Source organism: Lissotriton helveticus, chromosome 10 (genome assembly GCF_964261635.1).
Source record: "Lissotriton helveticus chromosome 10, aLisHel1.1, whole genome shotgun sequence".
In the NCBI taxonomy this organism is placed as follows: Eukaryota; Metazoa; Chordata; class Amphibia; order Caudata; family Salamandridae; genus Lissotriton; species Lissotriton helveticus.
Genome location: NC_136071.1, coordinates 923259720 through 923280780, shown reverse-complemented (window position 1 = coordinate 923280780; position 21061 = coordinate 923259720). Strand labels below are relative to the sequence as shown.

The 21061-nt window shown below is 46.2% G+C and overlaps 1 protein-coding gene across 1 annotated transcript in view; it reads right to left on the bottom strand.

Annotated features, from left to right (window-relative positions):
* Positions 1-3416: 3416 nt before the first annotated feature.
* CUBN (cubilin) overlaps positions 3417-21061 on the bottom strand; it is a 1583269-nt gene continuing 1565624 nt past the window's right edge. The window contains exons 66-67 of the mRNA XM_078663578.1: positions 18608-18843; positions 3417-3731 (exon numbers count right to left, since the gene is read on the bottom strand). Coding sequence (XP_078519704.1) covers positions 3624-3731; positions 18608-18843 — 344 coding nt within the window. The 3' untranslated portion in view covers positions 3417-3623. The remainder of the gene's footprint in view (positions 3732-18607; positions 18844-21061) is intronic.

The window sequence follows — 21061 nt, the reverse complement described above, 5'->3', positions numbered from 1 at the left end:
GACACCCAGGCCCTCGTCAGCAGCCGACTCGACTACGGAAACGCCCTCTACGCCGGAGCCCCGTCCAAACTCATCAACAGACTCCAAAGAATCCAGAACGCCTCAGCATGCCTGATCCTTGACGTCCCACGCCGGGACCACATCACCCCACACCTGAGAGACCTGCACTGGCTCCCCGTCGACAAAAGAATCACATTCAAACTCATGATCCACGCACACAAAGCACTCCACAAGACGGGGCCAGCATATCTCAACAACAGACTCGCCTTCTACGTACCCAACAGGAAACTCCGCTCCACCGACCTTTCCCTGGCCGCCGTCCCGCGCATCCACAGAACCACTTCCGGGGGCAGACCCTTCTCCCACCGTGCCGCCAAGACCTGGAACGCCCTCCCCCTCCACCTACGACAGACCACAGACCTCCCGGCCTTCAGAAGACTGCTCAAGACCTGGCTCTTCGACCACTAGCTGCAGCTCCTCCCCAGCGCCTTGAGACCCTAACGGGTAAGTAGTGCACTTTACAAATCCCCTGATTGATTGATTGATTGATTGAAAGTGATTGTTGTTTAATCTAATGTGTTTGGTTGGATGTTTTGTGCTTGGTGTATATGAGCGAAAAGTGCTGTTAGTATCCATATCATAACCAGCGAGGCAGCAAAGTTGGGCTTCTTTGGGCACATACCATGAGCTCCCGCTAATGTGTTCTTTTGTGTTGTTTGTGTGTGTTGTTTCTTATGGCCCGATTCACAAAGCCATTTGTGCAGTACAGGTGAGCAAGTCCTTTGATGAACAACTGTAAAATCATATTTGAAAGTCAAAAAGGTGATATTGCACCCATAATGTTTAACTTTACACCAGTACTATGTCATTGTATGTGTGAAATAAATCTACACACATGGCTGGAAAGTGGGACATCCATGGTAGGAATGCCTTGAAATGTGGGTGAACAGTTAGAAACCTTTATAGTGAACGTTTCTACCCTTGATATAGTTGCTGATTCACTTCTGTAAAGGACAGGAGCATGTCCCTGTTCAATGTGAAAAACTAGGGTGGGTTTAAGCTAAGAGATTTTTTCCAGAGAGAAAAGTATTTTCCCTGTGAAGAAAATGAAAGAAAAGGTTTTTAACATGCAAATCTACTTTTTTCGAACTATTATATATGTGTAAATGTATATGTGCTATATTTACTCCTGTTTAAATGCTGATGCGCAGGCTCCTTCAAACTTGTGACTGTCACCTGTTTCCAGTAGTACTCAAGTTTTTTTTTAAAGTTTCCATCATCTGCTAGAGCAAGTCACACCTGGAAAATGCCATGCAGGATACAGCCCTCTCCAAGCTCCACCCATTACCAAAGAACAACTCAGTTACACCACACCTCAATTACAAAAAAACTAAAAACTTGTGCAGAGATGCAGATTCAATTTGTTTCTCCCTATTTCTATGTCAGCCTTTGAATCATATGAGGGGCCTGTGTGCCAAATCCTGGTTGTGATACTAGCAAAGCCCATTGAATGTTCTTCGGGATCAGTCTGAAAACGGTGTCTCCATGCAGGTAATCTTGACAATTGAAATCTTGGTGGCTATCGTTATAACAATCATGAACAGTAACTCTGAGTGTAGCTTGTATGTTCAATGTGGATACTCAAGGGCATATTTATGAAACCACGGTGCAGCACAGCAAGTATCTTGCTGTGCTGCAGCACAGGGAAATGGCAGGAATGCGCCATATTTAAGGGAATACAGCACATTCCTGACTTTTCCCCTGTGCTGGTGCACTTTAGGACCAGGGTGCAAGGAAGCCTGTGTTGTAGGCAGGATTGTTTTTGTGAAGGAAGGAACACCTTCCTGCACAAAACCAATCCAGGGACGCATATTCCTCTATGTGTGCTGCAGAATACAGCACACATAGGAAGAGGAAGTAGCAAGGAGAAATAAAGGAAATTCTCTATGATGTGCCTCCCCTGGAAATGCATACGATTTTCGGAATGCATTAAAATCCTCTTATAAATCTGCCCCTCATTGTTTATCATATTTGATTTCTCCAATTTGCTTTACGTTTTTCTGCGCACATATTTTTAAGGTGCAATAAAGATGTTGTTCCTTTAACTAAGTTACAACTCTGTCAGGAAATTAACTGTACTGGCTGTCTTATATTTAAGTCATGATCTCATCTCCTAAGAGCTAGACCTTGACTACTAGACTAAGCTATCCATGGAGGTCATCCAGGCTTTGGAGGTAAACCTTCCCTCAAAGACCAAGTATTCAACATCCTGGGGTGTAGGTAAAATAAAATCTTTTAATAGCGAAATGTTCCTGAGAACTTCAGTGATCTGGAAAAAAACGCCATACAATGTTCTTTTCTCCAAGTTCCGCTTATTGTTAGCCTTTTTTCGGATGCTGAATAGGTTTGTGATGTTTTTCCAATATGTTGGTCTTAATAATTAGCTTGAAAGCCTGCCTTCCTGTTCGCAACCAAAAGAAGCAGGCCCCTCTAACCTCTACCATAAGACTCAATGGGAAACATTCAAAAGAAATAAACAGCTGGCTTGCTGAAGAAACGATACAACTCTGCTTCTATCCTTTAACCCGTTCCGGCTGACGCAAGCACTCCCTCCCTGGTGCTACGCAAGACCGTTGGTCGACGTAGTCCCGCCCACCCTTCAGAACGCCTGCACCACGGTGGAATGTTCGCCGTGGTAAACGGGTTAATTAATAGCAAGAACTTGTCAGCTCTCACAGTCTGAACAAGACATGCCTTGGGAACCAATACTTTGAAGATGTCGTAACGATTAATAGTGATTCTTTGTGAACACGTGTTTCAGCTGTTGATATTTCAGATCTGAAAAATGAACATACGTGAATGAAGATTAGACCTTTGCAAATAAACCAAGCTTTGATTCTAATGTTGGAAAATTGAAAATTACCAGGAAAGAAAGTAGAGATATATATATAGGTTTGCTTTTAGTAGTCCACTATCGCATCATTGTGGTTCTGATGCAATCAAAGGGCTCCATTTTTGATTTTGTGTGTATGTATGTATGTGTATATATACACACACACACACACACATGTGGTATTTGTATAGCACAGCCAAGGTAAAATTCAGTAAAAGATATTCAAAAAATTATAGCCAGCTGAACCATACAAGTGAATTGACTCGTACATTGCAAAGACCACTTTGTTTCAGTAGAATACTATAGCAATACATATCTGAGATTGGAGCATGCACCATTTGAGTACATGGAGATCAACAACACCTGGATTTTTAAAGCAGCAAAATGGTAACCATATTGCCTTTAGAGTTTACATATTATGTTGCACCAGAAGCCAGCTTACAAAAACCATTGCAGGGTGTGCACCAGGGCACACAAACTCAAGTTAGAAAGTCTGTCGATTAAAAAATAGACCAAAACCAGGTTTAGACAATATCTTTTTTTAATCAAAACAATGCTATCATATTTTAATGTCTGTGCAAATATACAGAACCCATTTCTTCTTTTTTTAATAGTGTTTTAGGTAACCATGTTTTACCAAGTGCATTTTTAGAATTTCTCAGGCCAATTGCATAAAACATATGTATGACTAAGAAGCTCTTTGAAGTGAAATGTTCAATCATTATATTTCTCAGCTTGCCCATGTCAGCCTAAATCCTGATGGCAGAGTTGCATATTCAGCATGGAATCTGATCAATACACGATTCGAAGTAGCAGCAAAAGGTGCAATATTTGTTTCCTAAAAGACAATAGAAATGGCAACATTTAGACTAGCAAAATCATTTTTGAAAATCATCTTGAAAATCACATTATGTCTTCAGCACTTTTTATAAAAGTTCTACAGCTCCTTTATGCATGGACTCAAAAGTAACCGCGGTACACTATGCATTTTCTAACGTGTGCAGACTGACCTTTCTTGCTTTTTAATGTGGTAATAGGAGTAGAAAGGTGCTTTTTCACAAGACCACAGGCCTCTGTCTCCCTCTGTCTGGTCCTGTATCCCTTCTAAGACTGAATGCCTAACACTATCATTTTTTTTATTTTTTTTAAACAGTTTTTATTGCAGACATAAAATAGAGAATCATACGACTATACAGACCGATGTGATTGCCCGTCCTCCCATCCATACAGTTCCCATCAATAATCATTACACGGCCTTAGAGCCCACATCCTGGAGGCTGGGCGGCACAGGACCCAGTAATCATCCCTGGGAATGGCCCAGGGGATATCAGGATCTGCAATCGGTCAAGAATCTAACCTCTGCTTTTTGAATATTATCTCCCCCCCCCTTAACTCCCAAACTGTGGACAGTCCACGGTGCATTACTCCTTGTGGGGCCTTGCACACCGACTCTACACCCTTCCCTCCGTCTGCTACCCCTCGGCTAACTCCCAGATGTACCGGGGAGCTAAAACCCCCCACGTGGGCCCGGTGCGGCATGACGATACTTCCCTTCCTGTGCATGGCGACTGTTCCCGTGGCCCCCCTTTACCAGGATCACTTACAGCTGCATGTCGTCCCTTCCCTCCCTACCCTCCCCTCCCACTTAACTGCAACTGGTGTGGGCCTCGCTAATCTACCTATTTGAACCAATGAGGAGGTCTTCTCGTCCTTATTCCATACCCAGTGTATTACCCGGAATCACCATTCAGCATCCCACAAACTCACTCGTTCTCAGCCTCTAAGCTATTTTTAAACGTCTGTACCATGTCTTCCCACGCTCTCGCCATTTCCAAGCTTGATTCATTATCTGTGCGGGCTGCCTGCCTGCTCCTAAGCACTCCATCGCTGCTGGCCCACTTGCACATCTCTCTCGTCCATCTCCCACTCGAGGGGCCCTCCTTCGACTTCCAGTGCCACGTTATCTCCCTTTGCGCTAACATAAGTCCCAAGTCAATAAATTTACTGGATATCCTAGTTTTCCGCGTATGGGGAAACCAAAGCAGAAGACAGGTCGCCATGTCGTATTCCACCTGTCTGCCCGTGGCTTCATTCAGCAGCTCTCCTATCTCCGCCCAGCAGCGCCCCAACTTGGGACAATAACATAACATGTGCTCCAGCTCCACCTCAGGCATCAAACATCTGGGGCAAGCTGCATCCTGTGCTTGGAAATATTTCTTAATTTTCCCTGGAGTGAGGTAGGCCCTGTGCAACACAAAAAAGTGCACTTGTTGGAAACGCGCATTCCTGCTCCCCTTCCACGTCCTTTTCAGTATTTAGGCCCAGGTCACGTCCGGTATGGGTTTTCCCACACTCTCTTCCCATTTCTGCCTAAGTGCCTCCAATGGTACCATACCCTCCTGCAGCAAGCGAGTCTGCAGACAGGTAACCGCCTTAAAGGTTCCAGCCGCCATCACCACATACTGACAAGCCATCGTGGTCTTAGGTTCTAACTGCCCTGATTTCCAGTGCTTCTTCATGGCGGAGACCACAGCCATGTGCAGCAGAAAACTGCCATCTGGAAGTCCGAATTGGTCCTGCAATGCCTGAAAGGACAACAACTCCCCTTCAGCATAGAGGTCTCCCACCATTTGAAGCCCCAGCTCCTCCCAGTCCATTAATCGTGACCAATCCCCCCCATGCGGCAGCGCCGTCAGCATACCCAAAGGGATTTCAGGCGCATATGGATGGAGTACTCCCGCCCTGCGCTGACTCCTGTTCCAGCACAACCTCAGGGTTTTTTCTTCCGATGTCAACTCCTTCACCTCTAGCTTCTGCTGCATAACAATATAAGATAATACATGCCTCTGGATTCCCAACCCGCGGGCCTCCTCAGGGCCCCTGAACTCCCTTGCAACATTCTGCGTAAGGATCTGTAACTGCGCTGCTAAATAGTAGAGTTCAAAATTGGGGACAGCTAGTCCACCGTCCAACTTTGGTCTCAATAGTGTATCAAGCGCTACTCGTCTCCTCCCATGCCCCCATATAAAGTCTATCGTGAGTGTCCTCAGGTCACGGAAGTACCTTGGGGGTATCCAGAGTGGGAGGGTACGAAAATAATACAGGAGGCGAGGCAGAGCCACCATCTTCAGCAGCGCCACTCTCCCCAATACCGACAGCGGCAGCGTAGCCCAAAACGCCATACAGCCCCTCAGAGCCCTGATACAGCGGCCGACATTCCCGTCCAACATGGTTTCCGTGTCATGATAGATCCGGACCCCCAAGTAGGTGAAACATGACCTCTCCCATACCAGGCCAATGGGCAGTGGTGGTTGCTGCATGTCGGCCCTCAAAGGAAACACACATGTCTTACTCCAGTTAACCCTGAGGCCAGAAAGTGCCCCAAATTCTGTCAGTAGGGCCACCGCTCCTTCTAGCGCCTCAGTCGTGTCCTCTAGGAACAGGAGCAGGTCATCCGCAAATAGCGAGATATATTGCAGTCCCCCAGTGCATTGAATGCCACCATAGTGCCCCCCTGTTCTGGCTCGGGCCGCCAGAGGTTCAATGGCCAGTGCGAACAGCAGAGGCGAGAGCGAACAGCCCTGCCTCGTGCCCCTTTGCACCGGATATTGCGCTGAGATAACAGGCCCCAATCTCACCCTGGCCGTTGCTAATGAATATAAAATGGCCGTCCATCTCCTGAATCGCTCCCCAAGCCCAAACTTCTCCAGCACCTTATCTAAGTAAATCCAATCTAGGCTGTCAAATGCCTTCTCTCTGTCCACCGACAATACAGCCGGGAACATGTCATCCTCCAGACCGCATTCCAACACTCGTACCAGCCGGCGCACATTTATCGAGGTATTCCGTGTCGGAATAAACCCTGCCTGATCGACGTGTACTAAGGTAGTCATGTGGGGTAACAGCCTCGTAGCCAAAATTTTGCTAACATTTTTATAGTCGACTGTCAGCATCGATAATGGCCTATATGAAGTTACATTACTACCATCCCTTCCGGTTTTCAGTAGTGGGATCACAAGTGCTTCTCTCATAGACTGCGGCAAGTGGCCCCTCTCCGCAGCCTCATTATATACCTCCACCAATCGCAGGGCTAAGACGTCCACATATTTTACATAAAATTCTATCGGAAGCCCATCTACCCCTGGCTTCTTGTTCCTGGCCATCTGCTTGATTGCTCCCCGTACTTCCTCCAATCGTATCTTCCCCCCTAACCCCTCTGCGTCCTCTTTCTCCAGTTGTGGCAGCGGGGTCCCCTGCAAGTACTCCAGTATCTCCGCTTCCCCAGCCTCCAGTTGACTACTATACAGTGACGTATAATAGCTCAAAAAACAGGAAAGGATTCCCGATTGGGAACATAGCACTTCCCCTGTATCTGTCCTGAGATTCAAAATTGAACACCCTCCTAACACCGGCGTCGCCAATTTTGCCAGAAGCGTCCCCACCTTATCCCCTTCCGCATGGACTTTCATCGTATATTGCCTATAGTCAAAACACCGCAACCTCTCAGTTTCCGCTGCCACACGCTCTTTGCCCTCCATCAATCGTTCCTGCAATCCCGGCTGTTCCGGTCATTGTACCTCCAGTTCCCTCAAGCCCTCTTCTGCCTTTGCTACATCGGCCAGCACTACCTTCCGCTCTCCCGCATGACTGCTAATACAGAGTCCTCTCATTACCACCTTAAAGGCATCCCAATCCATTCCTCTGGACGCTGTCGTACCCTCATTCATCTCAAAATAGTGATCAATCCATTCCTGCAACCTGGCGCTAAAAACCAAATCTTCCAGGGTGTCCGGTCGCAACCGCCAAGTGGGTATCGCAGTTCTCTCTTGCTGCCACTGGAACGCCACCACCTGAGGGTTATGATCCGACAGCGTCCTGGTCAAGTACTCTGAACGGGTCGCTAAGGGGGTCAGCTCCCGGCTGCAAAGTATCGTATCAATCCTAACATGTAGCTCATGCAGTGCAGAGAAGAAGGAATAGTCCCTATCATCAGGGTGATGTCCTCTCCAAATATCTAGTAGCCCCCATTTCTCCTGCCATTCCGCCCTCAATCGTGCTGTTCTACGGACCAGGGAATCAACCAATGGCGGGTGTGACCTGTCGAGCAGTACATCAGTTATGGAGTTAAAGTCCCCTCCCATTATCACTGTACCAGCCAGAGCATGTGCCAATGCACCAGATAGTTTATCTAGAAACCGGGGTTGGTCAGTGTTCGGGGCATAAACACTGCAGAGCACCACTTCTCTTCCCCAAAGTCTCCCCTCCACTGCCACATATCTGCCCTCCGGATCCACCACTGTGTTCGTCACCTGGAAAGGGGTCCCTGCCCTCACCCATACCATGGCCCCCCTAGCAAATGCCGAGTATGTGGTACCAAACACTTGGTCCCTCCACCTCCTCTGTAACGCCGTACATTCAGGCTTAGTTAGGTGGATCTCTTGCAGCAATGCTATTTGGATCCCCCTCCTCACCAAATAAGCGTGCACCTTATGGCGTCTGGACATGGTATGCAATCCACGGACATTCCAGGTAATACATTTTAGTTCAGGTAATGTCCCCATTGAAAGGGCACTTCGAACTCCCCCCTCTCCGCCATTGCCAGCCCACACCAGTAGCTGCAAACCTTACCCCAACATTTTGTAAAACAACACCCATCCCCCTCCGCCCAGAACAGGACCCAATAACACAATATCAGTCCCCATCCAAACCACCACAACTACCACACACTACTACCCTGTAGTCACCACCACAGGTCGCCTTAAGGGCTCTAGGGAGGTGGCACAGGCCCAACACGAGGCGGGTCGCACCCCAGCCTCCAGCCCGGAATCCCCATATTTCTAGGCACAGCCACCTTTTCAAAAAAGTTTCCAACCAACCCAGCAGGTTCCTCTCAAGTGTAACTGTATTTACCCTCATGGCATTAGCGGCAGTCACAAGTCATCAGCCAGCCTGGGCGTTATATCTGGACCCTTAACACTATCCGTGTCCGAGAACTCAGGCCCCGAGTGATGCTTGTCTTCTTCAGAGTCTGTGCCTCGGTGCGAAGTCTCAGTCTGCAATCCGGTAATTACAGCAGTGGCCAGCAACGCGCCCTGTTTGTCCGTCGCCAACTGCGTAGATTGGGATGTTTTTTTAGTGTTTCCTCTGTTGCGTATCCTTTGTGACTGGCGCATCCTCTGTTGTTTATATTGTGCACTGGGCCCCTGAGTCCTGCGATCCGTTCCCGCTCTATAGGACTCGAGCCAAGACCACGCTTCCTCCGGTGTTAGGAAAAACTGCGTTACCCCATCCATGATGGTTCTTAACTTTGCAGGGAATAACAGCGAGTATTGAATACCTTCTTCTCTAAGCTCTTTTTTAACCGCTAGGTAGGAGGCTCTGCGTCTTTGAATGTCTTGAGTGTAGTCCGGAAATATCGTTACCGAACAGTTCTCTACTTTAACGGGCCCATTTGCCCGTGCATTCTGGATCAGTAGGTCTCGGTCCTTGTAATGAAGTACCCTGGCCACCACAGGCCGAGGGGGCGACCCAGCAGGGGCGGACTGTCCGGCACTCTGTGCGCCCTCTCCAGGGTAAAGAAGGATGACAAGCCCTCCGGCGCTACTCGCGATTTGAACCACTCCTCCAGGTATGCCACCATGTCCGTTCCCTCAATTTTCTCGGGCAGACCCACCACCCTTACGTTATTGCGTCGATTACGACTTTCGGAATCCTCCGCTCTCTTCTCCAGGCTCGACAGTCGCTGCAATGCATCCTCCAGCTTGCGTTCCACCGTTACCACCGCCGGTTTCAACTCCATTATGGTGGATTCAGCATCCTTGACCCGGTCCACCAGCTTCGCATGGTCCGCTCTCAGGAGCCCCAGTCCGGTGGCTACTTGCGATATATCCTGATGTAGGGAGTCTTTTGTCGCTGCAATAGCTTCTAGGATTTTATCTAATCGGTCAGCTAGTCTCCTCTCCGCCGGCGTGGCCTCAGCGTCCACCTCTCCACTTTTGACACCATCCGACGCCGACGCCTCCTCCGGCTTGCCTTTGGGCTTCATATCAGCGCAGCTTATCCCCAGATTAATACCAGGTCTCCGGCTCCCACCAGTTAATCGTCGACTGTTCCGCTCTCAGGTGCGGGAGTAGGGAGGGCAGGGTATCAGCTTACAGAAGCTACAGTCCCAACGTCCACTACCGCAGTCTGCGATCCGCTCTGTCCACTAATGCGCGGCGGGTCCAGCACTCCTCCAATTGGCAATATTCCGCACCACAAATGCTCCCCAACACATGCAGTGACTCCTCAGCTGTATTCAGCCACACTCTAGGCCACCGCTATGCAGTCACTCGCTCCGCTCACCTGCGCAATATGGCCCCTAGATTCCAGCCACCACCCAGGCCCAGCTCACCTCCAGCGCGCCCCTCCTGTAAGTCACCCAGGCGGGCGCCAGTTCAGCCCCAAGGTGCTCTCCTCCGTCTCCACTGACTGCCGGGCCAGCACCGATCCCCAGTTAACGAGCGCCGGCAATCGTGCCCCGACGTGGGTAATCTCAGGCAGGTCCGTTTTAGTCCCCACACACTCCGCCGTATACCGCTGGGTTACTCGAGGACCCCTGTTGACAAGCGGCCGCGCCGTCGCCAGCCCCGGCAGTGCAGCTCCGGCAGATCCGCTCACCTCTCACTGCTCTAACACCTCTCCTGCCTTCACCTGCGCGGGGCCCCCCCAGCGATCTTGCCGCCCACCTTCTCTCCAGCCGTCCGTACAGGCGGTGTGCAGCGCTCGGGCCTCCTCACAGCTCCATAGAATCCGCGGGGGCTCCCGGTGCATTCCGCCAAGGGGACTCACAGTCTACAACGTCCGCTGCCGCTCCTCCTCATCGACTCCCGCTCGCACCGAGCCTCCCAGATCAGCAGGTGAGCGAGGCACTTATGGTTCTCCCGGGTCGTATCCCACCTCCAATCCACCAGGGGAACCTCGCCGCAGCTTTCCACCGCCACAGGCCGTTCGGCCGTTTTCTACTTTCTGCTGAGTGCCATTTTGTTGGGTCTCCGCGGGACGGCCTCTCTCTGAGTCCGGGGCCAATTGCTACCGCCAGTAACCCAGGGCGTATCGCTCAGACGGGGACTACAGCTCCGGGCGCTCACCAGTCCCTCAATTACTCTCCGGAGGCGAATCCATCTGAAATGCCTCGGTTTCCGCAGCTCAATCCCGTCGGCTTCCCCTCGTCGCCATCTTGCTTCCTTCACGGCAGATCAGCGTCCAGTACCAGACGGCGTTTTCGGGGTTAGCGAGGCCGTCCCGATTCAGCCCATGGAACCAGCTGGGTGCTCCAGGAGTTCCGATTGACAAATCTACCACCACATCTGAGCCAGCCGCGTTTTCTCAGGATTAATGCGGGGACGGGGCACGGAGCTAGCCGCTCACACCGCCTCCGCCATCGGCGCCCAAGCCACGCCCCTCATGCAAAACACTATCATGTGCTCAGTGGCACTCAGAGCCTTGTGATGGGGCCACACAACAGGTAAGTCTCAGATTCAAAAAGTTTTTTGTTGTTGTTGTGGTAGGCCTGAAGTTGAGCACAGCAGATGTTCTAGAGCTGCACTTTCCCGTCTGCTATGAAATAACTAAGCACCAGGAGATCTTAGTTATTCATTGACTTCCACCACTCACCTGCGGTGAGGGACAAGGGAATGTTCTTGTCAACAGATCCATAACTTCGATCCCGGTACATAGAAGGTCTGGAATTTGTTTTGTGCAGGAAGGAACACCTTCCTGCACAAAACCAATCCAGGGAGGCATATTATCTATGTGTGCTGCAGAATACAGCACACAGTGTTCCAACCTCTTCCTGCATGTGTTATAAAAGTGTGTGTTGGAGGATAGGCCATAAAGGGAATTTTGAGCACTTGAGCACTGTCCACCCCACTGTGTCAGGTCAGGCTCATAGCTTTTCAGGGGTGGGTTGACAACCCCCAAATAAAGGCATTTGTGGCTTGGTAGGGGTCCTGAGTAGGGCTGTGTGTTGCGGTGTCTTTTTCTTTTCATGTGAGGAAGGAATGAAAAACAAAACAATGACCTTTGATGTAAATGTGAGAGAGATACCCATCTGGCTTAATTTAAAAATGCTGAAAACATATAACCTGAAATCAATACATGCTTCCCTGATTGTCCAAATTGAGTGATCCAAGACAACAAACATTTTATTTCACGGAGGCTCCTTTTTCTTTGTCATCACATATGAGCACACTTTTTTTAAATACTTGAGTTCAGGATGTACACTTTACAAGCACCAATCATATTAGATTTAGTAGACTGCAATGTTGTACCATCTGTAATAAAAATCTAGGCCTTGTTGAGGGCTTACATAGCTACTGACTTTCCTTTTACTTCAATAAATGCATGGCCGTTGGGGGACGAGTCATGAATGTTTCTAAAAACCATCACTTTCAGTAAATTTCTCTGTATGCAATGATATAATCTCAAGTACTAAGGCGAAATGCTTTTAGATGTTGAAGAAATAAAAAAATTAATTAATTTTGAAAAGATTGTGTCATATTTTTACATTACGTTTGTTGCACGATATACATGGCAAACATTTTCATGACTCGGCTCTTATACGGACTGTTAGTGTAAAGGAAGACCCATGGCTCAGCAATAGGCACAATTCACCCTATTCATTTGTCTTGACTTCCTTCTCTATTTATTTCTCAGGCTTGGTACATGGGGCTGTGAGAGCTAGAAACATGAATACCTTTCCACATGCACAGGTTTGACAAGTTTCCCATGAAGGCACGGATTAAAATTAGCATGTGCAGTGAAAATATGCTTAAAATAAGTTATTCCAGGGTACTCCTGGCCATTGTGTTGTATGTGACATAGTCATGAGTCACCAGGGAAATTAACACACTGAGGTGGGACAAGCAGGGACATAGCTTCAGCAGGATGTCTGGGCTGTGACACCCTTTAAATGCATTCTTGGTTTGGTAGTTCTGTCTGGGGTCCCTGAGCTGAGTCTGCTATGTCCATGTCAGTTTTTAGATCTAGCCCAGTGACGCAGCGCATGCTCTGCACGCCTTGGCGAGTTCTATTGTTGTCGGTTTTTCGTTGGAAGGGGGACAGGACGTGCACGCGTGCAGAGGGCATGAGTTGTGTATGCCTACGCACATCTCCTGTCCGCGCTCTCGGCGTTTGAGCAGAATGCGTGCATGGCTCACTTTCACTCTCAAGGCGACAGCTTGTACAGGAGTAGTGCACACATATGCACATCTACTGCCCTGCACTTTCACTCTCACGGCGACAGCTTGTTCACACTGGCAGCGCTTTAGCTTGTTAAAGAGATATGTCATACAAAACTTAAACTAGAGTTCATTATACACTGTACGTGATGTTATGTATTCAGTAAATAATAAAGGATTAAGTTTCTTGATTATTGGAGGTCAGCACACTATGCATGCGTCATGACTTTTTTTTTGCTGATGCAGCACAGCATCATCGAAGTGCAATCTGCTTGTCATTAATGGTTACTGGTAAGTAACGGGGACATTTTAGCATTAACACACAACTAAACATACCATGCATCCTTTCTACCCTGTTGCCACTACTCTGGTACCTCAGTGCCAGACAAGGGGGATGTACGTTTTAAGCCTCGTAAAATGCAGATTCACACGGAGGAAGCTGCACTTATACTAGGTAGGTAAGTAAAGTTCCAAGGGGTACATTCCACTTATATTTCACAAACCGATCCCTTGCTGACAGAAGGAATTGTTTCCGGTAATGAACGAGGAACACAACTAACGACCAAGTAAGGAAGGCCAACATCTTCTTTAAAGCATCACAATACACTATTTTCTTTACAATCAATCTGGGACAGTACTCTTGGATACTACGTTTATGTTGTTTAGGTAATGCATGTCACTCTCCAGTCATATTTTTGTAATATCAGTTGGTTCGTCTAAATTTACTAGCGAATTTTTGACAACATCTGATTTCCTTGGCATATGTGATGTGTCACGAGTTCAACATGGCCGTACGTTTCATGCTTGCCACTCAGGCTGCCTGTTCTTTCTTCTGTTTCTATTTCTAACAGTGTAGAAGGTAGGCGAGGCCATGGTTGAACCTTGCACGTGTAAGTTGAGCATGTGCATTACAGCGAACAAAGCAGCATGTCTTCTTTTTTTTCTGAAGAAGAAACCAATTTGAGTGCCCGAAACCGGGACTGGAGCTGCTGCCAGGGGAGGGGGTGGAAAGAGACGCAAGAAGGATAGTAGTGTCTCTCGCCACCCCACTTGCACCTTGCTACTCCTTCTCTCTCTTTTTAAAAAAAAATTGTTTCTCTGCCACATATGGTGAGCTTTGCAGTATGACGCACTGTATGGTTATCTGGCATATTTAGGATCTTATATAGCCGAAAACTCCTCTGTGTTAATTGTAACATGGACTCTACACGTCCCATTATGCAGAGGAATGCTTCTCAAAAGATAGAGTGTGATGTGTTATGCATGACACTGGGCTTCTTGGCGATATGGAAGTTAGTTGCTAATTGTTTAGCAAATATGAATAACAGATACATGTTAAGGGTGTCAGATACACTTGTATCTCCCGGAGCTTTTTCACTTTTGTTTGCTCCCGGTGCCGCGCTGTTCCGAACACAGAACGTATATAACCACTCTGTATCCCCTTGGCTTTGGCAGAAAGTAGTGCAGGCTTATTGCACTTTTAGTGTTTACCAGTGATGAGCGTGTTGCATAATGTTTCCTCAGGTTCTAGGAGTTTGGGGTTTTGAGAGGCGTCTCTGCAAGTCCACAGGGGCATATATATGGTCTTGTCAGCGAGCTGTCCTACCTGAATGCATTTCTTAAGCGGGCCCTGGAAACGTCCATCTATGCTTTTTTTTTTTCTTTTCTCATTTACGGAGATTAGTACCTGTCCCATGATGGAAGCTCATGGTTGGGAATTTCAGGAACTACCGCGTATTGAACAAGCATTTGCAACGCAATAGGTCTTGCATTTACGATAGTTTAAGCTATTGGCATTGTAGATAACAATGCCTTTTATTTAGGTTTTAAAAACCAAAACATAAATAAAAGGCATTGTCACTTACAATGCCAATAGCTCAAACTCGCACAAATGCGAGACCTATTGCATTGCAAATGCTTGTTCTCATTGTTCTCATTTCACTAAGAGGTATTAAATCCTCTTGAATTGTGTCTCTATTGCTGGTCACTCAACTTGCACCTTTGATGGGAACCATTTGTCTATTGAACTACTGTCTCATATGTGCATTGCATGCCTGCATTTACTGTTTCTTATCATGAACTTGTAAAGCACTCTGACACCTGCGGGTCTAGCTAGCGCTATATAAAACTTATATAAATAAATAAATAAAATACAATTGTTAATTTTTTTGTATCTGGATTCCCAAAGAAATCGTAAATCTGCATTCATAGAAGTACTCCTTGAATGGGTGCAAAATGCACTACTTTTTGGGATTCACAAACATTGATAGTTGCAGGCTTGGAAAGCTGCGCCAGTCCTAAGTTTCCAGGCATACCACTGGCAAACAAACACCCAATAGGTAATGGGACGAGTGCTTGCAAATAGTTTAATCAGTGTTGATCACTGGGGGTAGCCTTCCAGCCCACTGTTTTTCGCCCTCTGTGCCAATGAAAACAGATGCCCACATAATGCTAATAAATACTGACCCTATTCACTATGGAAACAGTCCATCCCAAACGTTGGCAGGCCACTGCTATTTTAGTTGGGAAGTTTGCAATTTTCTAATTGCGAATCGCAATATTTTGCAATTAGGAACGCTCAAAATGGATTGTTGATGCATCTGGATAATAGTTTTTTGGCACGTTATATTTGTCTTTCATTTAATGCTCCAATTATACCTGATTTACATTAACTGCTATTTCCTCTAAGCCAACTATGTCAATTCTCCATAGGGCTATGATTTTTTGGAATGTTTGGAGTTCTATGTCAAAATTCTCTTCCTGGCACTTGGCTAGCTGCTGAGCTGTATCTTATCTGAAGCACCGACTATGTACTGGTCATCTTACTTTGCAGCTCTCTGCCAGTGTATCAGTGATCTACCCATTCAAGTGTATTTATTGAAAAGGCAGCGAGAAATATACATACCACAAAATTTCAGAAACTGTGTCTAATTAAGTTTTCATGACATTTCTTCAGCAGTTGTTGAAGCTCGGATCCAAAGCACCTTCCTCCTGAATTTCCCGTATAAATGTCTCAACTAAATACCCATCAGTCTATCCACAGTATTTTACTTAGTCCTAGGAAAAATCTATATTTTCCTTCTACAGACAGCACATCTCCCATTATTAACAATATTTACACACCTACGAGAACATAGGGAGGAAGGAAACTCAGAGTAGAGAAACATAAAGTATCCCTGAGAGCGTGCACGTATATGTAGCCAAAATTATAATTCCCATGTCTTGGAACACCTACAAAAAGATTGTTACATGGTAGGCTGTGAGCCAACCTGCTCCCTCCATAGTCATATGCTCTACGGGTGCACGTGATCTACGGGTGCATGGGAAAAACAACCAGCACCACCTGAGGTGGAACACCCCACATCACCTGCAGTCCAAATCTATTCCCCAACACTCTGCATTCATTTTTGAAGAAGTCCACCAGTCTCGCTTTGTGATATGTTAACCATATATTTGCACAACTGGTCCACTCCATCCCACTCAATATCCTACTGTGCCTCACTCACCAAAAGCTCAACCCCATAGATCTCTTTTCTTAACCACTAGCACCACTTTGTGGGGATGGCCATGTTAGGACAAACCCTTGGGCGTCAAACCCTTGAATGTGATCTGTCGATCCTTTCAACACACCATTCTTGCCTGCTCTCTTCCCATAAGTGCACAATAAATTAGCACACTACTTGTCACTTATTTCATGCCTCAGCACATCTGCAACAGCTAACACATAACAGTTCCTCATCTTCCACTAGTTTGGAAAAGTATGAACTAAAATGGTGATTGTCCTTCCCCTCAACAGCTCAAACAATGAATATCCCATGGTGCCATGGGGCCAGAATGTTGCCTGTACAGCCTCAAACATTGGGCTGCTAAAGCACACTAAATGCTTTTCTCAAAACTTCTATTGAAATGCTCAGATGAGACCACTGGCCGGTCGGTGGATCACTGCTTTCTGCAGTGAGAAGCCTGTGACTCTTCTAAAACACATGCATTCCCTTCTGTATATTGTGCATAATTATCATTAACAGATACTGATAGGAAACAACTCTAGCAAAAATGTCACCAAAGTTAATTCACCATTGCAGTGGAAGGGTGACCCACAAAAGGCACCTCTAGCGATCTGGAATGATAATAAATCAGTAGGATGGCAGCGCAAATAACAGGTGGTAGAATGTAATCACCCCAACACCAGGGGCTTCGGGAGGAGAAGCATTAGGATTTCACGGGCCTCATTTATGATGCCGTGCATCACTTTTACGCCGCTGGTGCGTCACTTTTTATGACGCACCAGTGGCGTAAAAAATGCGCCTTGTTGCGCCATATTTACAAAGTGACGCATCTAGGTAGATGGGTCACTTTGTAAACCCCTGTGCCACATTATACCTGCGCCAGGTATAATGTATGCAAGGGGGGCGTATTGACGCAAGGAAGGGTCGTAGAAGTGACGCAGTGAAATCTATGAGATTTCACAGCGTCACTTTTAGGACGCCGTTGCGTCAAAATTTTGCGTCTGCCTCACAGCAGGCATAAGACTGACGCAGGCCCTTTCACATGGGGCTTGCCCCATGTGAAAGGACACATTGCTGGAGTTGCGTCACTTTTGTGTCACACTCCAGCAATGCGTCACTTTTGCGCTTACAGATACGTCAGAAATACTGACCTATCTGTAACTCCTTGCGACATGATGCATCATACATTAAATATGACGCATCAGGAATGTCGCAAGGAGTGCGCACTGAGAAGTGACGCATCGCTGCTTTCACGCAGCGATGCGCCATTTCTCATAAATGAGGCCCCAGGTATTTATCAGAAACATAACACACCATCTGTTAGTCCCATCACCCAGTCACTCATACTTTGTCCACAGGAAACCCACGTGTACTTACGACTGGGTCGTGGGTGATTTCAACAAATGTTGAATACAGATAAGTTGGTAGGATGAATGCATTCTTCTTCGTGATTATCTCTACTTCCAACAACATCTGATTGCAACAAACGTTTGCAAATCCAGGCTTTCCTTTCCACTTGAGACACTTTTTCACAACAAACACTGCTAGTTTCTTCAAAATGTAATTCTTTTTTAAAGTCTCCAGACAATTCACTATCTTTCATGCTTCCTAGAGATCACATACATGACAACATATAATGTTATGGAGACAACACATATTACACCTGTAATGTAAAAGTCTCGATCGATCTCAAAGTCAATGCAATGGAGAATAAATGCATAAATAGCAGTGAGTGGCTGCTTAAACGTGTCCAACAAATTTACCTTGATATTATTTTCTATTACTAACTTATGTATTCCAAATAAATTACTTAAATTTATATTGATGGTCAGAAGGATGGCTAATCTTAATGTCATGCTAATATGTGCTTAATTAACGTGTACAATTACAGACACACACAAACGCGCACACACAATCTCAAAGGATTTAGGCCCTCAAGTAAATCGAATGGAAGTAATGATAAATGCCCTTCTGAAATAAATACATACCTGTCCGCAATATGGTCCTGATGAGGGGTGGCTGGCATCTGGTCCATTGTAAAGCTCCAAGTAGTTTCTGGTGCAGTCACCTGGGTCATCGATGTATATTGATGCAAAGGTTACTGTAACAACTCGCCCCATAGGAGCAACAATAGTCCATTCACAGTGAGTGTTGTTAGCGTAAGAACCTGGGTAGTTTGGACTTGTGAATAAACCATGATCACCATATAGTACTCCACCACAACCTAAACAAAAAGAGCATTTATTAATGTTGAATCCAATGTTTTTAGAACATATACATTTATAACAAAGAGATGCCACTTCCTTCGAGATGAGCAAAAGTCCTTAATAGGGAGCAAATAGTTACAGACGCCTTACGTGATAGAATCACATGGGTCAATAACGTGCTTAATTTGTAAAAGAATGAGTGCCGGTGCACAAAGCTCTGCTTAGAGGCCCCCGGCCGGTGATATTAAATACCAGCACTTTGAATACCAAGTCTCTGTCGTCTTCAATCACACTCACACCTCTTTAATCGACTACCAGACACTCCCTGCCCCTGTATTTCTCTCTTGCAGGGTCTTGCTTTCTCCATTTGTGACAGATGTCCTGTCTTTCTCTTCTTTCTTCTTTCCCCTTTATGTGTTTTTCCCTCCCTTATTTATTTATTTATTTATTATAAAGTTTTGTATAGCGCGAACAAGACCCGTGGGTATCAGAGCGCTTAACATGAGGTAGGAAAAGGAAACAAGGTTAACATATGTATAAGCCGTTAGCAAGCAATCGCAGTGAGGTAGATGACATATAAATTCGTAACACATGCGACGTTAGCAAAAGTAAATATGCTATGATTAAATGAAATACAAAACATGTATATATAACAAATATGAGGTAGCACGGTATAGTTCATGTATGAGGTAGCACGGTATAGGGTATATCCCTTGCTCTCAGGAAGCGTCTCATGAGAAACTATTTGTGCTTTTCCCGAAAAATGAGTGTTGGTGGGCCCCACTGGCTTAAATTAAGCACTGGTAAACCTAAGAAAAATATCCCCAAAAAGCAAAATCTAGGCTAATCAGCGAGGCTAAGCTTAAATCAAAACAATCATCCCTCATGACCTGGCATTATAGAGCTACACTAGATTCTGGTGGCATGAGAAATAAAAAGTCAAAATGAGTTGCTTTGTTTTCAGAGCATGTGGACGGCACTGCCCAAAATAGTTGTGCAAGATTACCTCACACTACATCCCAGCTGGAACCTTAGTCCAAAATAAATTTAACTTTTTCATTTAAATCAAATTTAACCAGAAGACACAAGGAGAGAGAATCTGTGTTTTAGTTTCTCAACTCTGGAGAACATTAAGGCATTCTTGATGACTCTGCAAAGTCTGGCAGCCTTCACAAGAAATCAAAAGACAAGCCTCCTCAAAGAGGCTTTTGACTCACACCTCTATATATCTGGGATATGGCCGTCAAAAAGGGACAGGCCCACTTCAAGGATACGTTGGTTAGCCTGGCTCTGAAGATTCATATGAGGGCATTTCCCAACTCTCAGACTGCAACATCCACCAATTTTGTGGTGAGTTGCTAGCGAATACAACCTGTTAGCACTTTAAAGAGACTAATTGCAAATAGTTCTATAAAAAACAATAAAATATGTCCATACATTGAGTAGCCTGCACTTTTTGAATAATACATTGTTACTTTTCCAGGTAAAATATGATTGCCCAAACATGCCAACTCCTTTACATATAGTACAAAATGGGAGAACTGGGGTAGGACGATATTTTACGGGGTCCAGTGTACTGGTCCATAGACTAGTGACACAAAAAGGATGTACAAAGTTCCCCGGGAAGACTGACGGAGAGGTGTGTGTGCTAGTAAGAGGGGGAATCCCCTAGTTGGAACTAGAACCCTCACACACCCAGCAAGCTAGGTGTCATGCTTCATCATATGGGTTCTGCTCCTCGTCAGACTGGCGCTGCAATGTCTGACGGGCTCCCGAAACCGGGGCTCTTTATCGGAGTTCTTTTGTTCCTGCCATATGGTGCATGCGTGTGAGAGGGCGTGGGGAGTGTGGTCGTGATGTGAGTGATAAATTAAAAAAGGTGAGTCGGTCCACAACCTAATTTTATTCTCGTGGTGGACTCCCTTGGTTAAAAAGAAGGTGGTGGTGTATGAGGGGAGAAAAAATAATAAACCCTAAAACTTTCAGAGCAATTTTAACTACTACCCTCAATTATGGTCGACATGTTTCATGCCTAGCGGCAATTCTTCAGGACCTAGGTAGATAGTACCACACAGTGAAAATAGTTTAGTGAAAGGTAAAGACTTGCAAGGTGGTATACAACCTTCTTTGGTCAATAATACCGGGGTGCAGGCCAATTGGTCCTGCTGCAGTATTGTTACCTGTAGAGATGAGAATGAAGCCATTATACAGGATAACCGCATCAGTGAAGTTTTA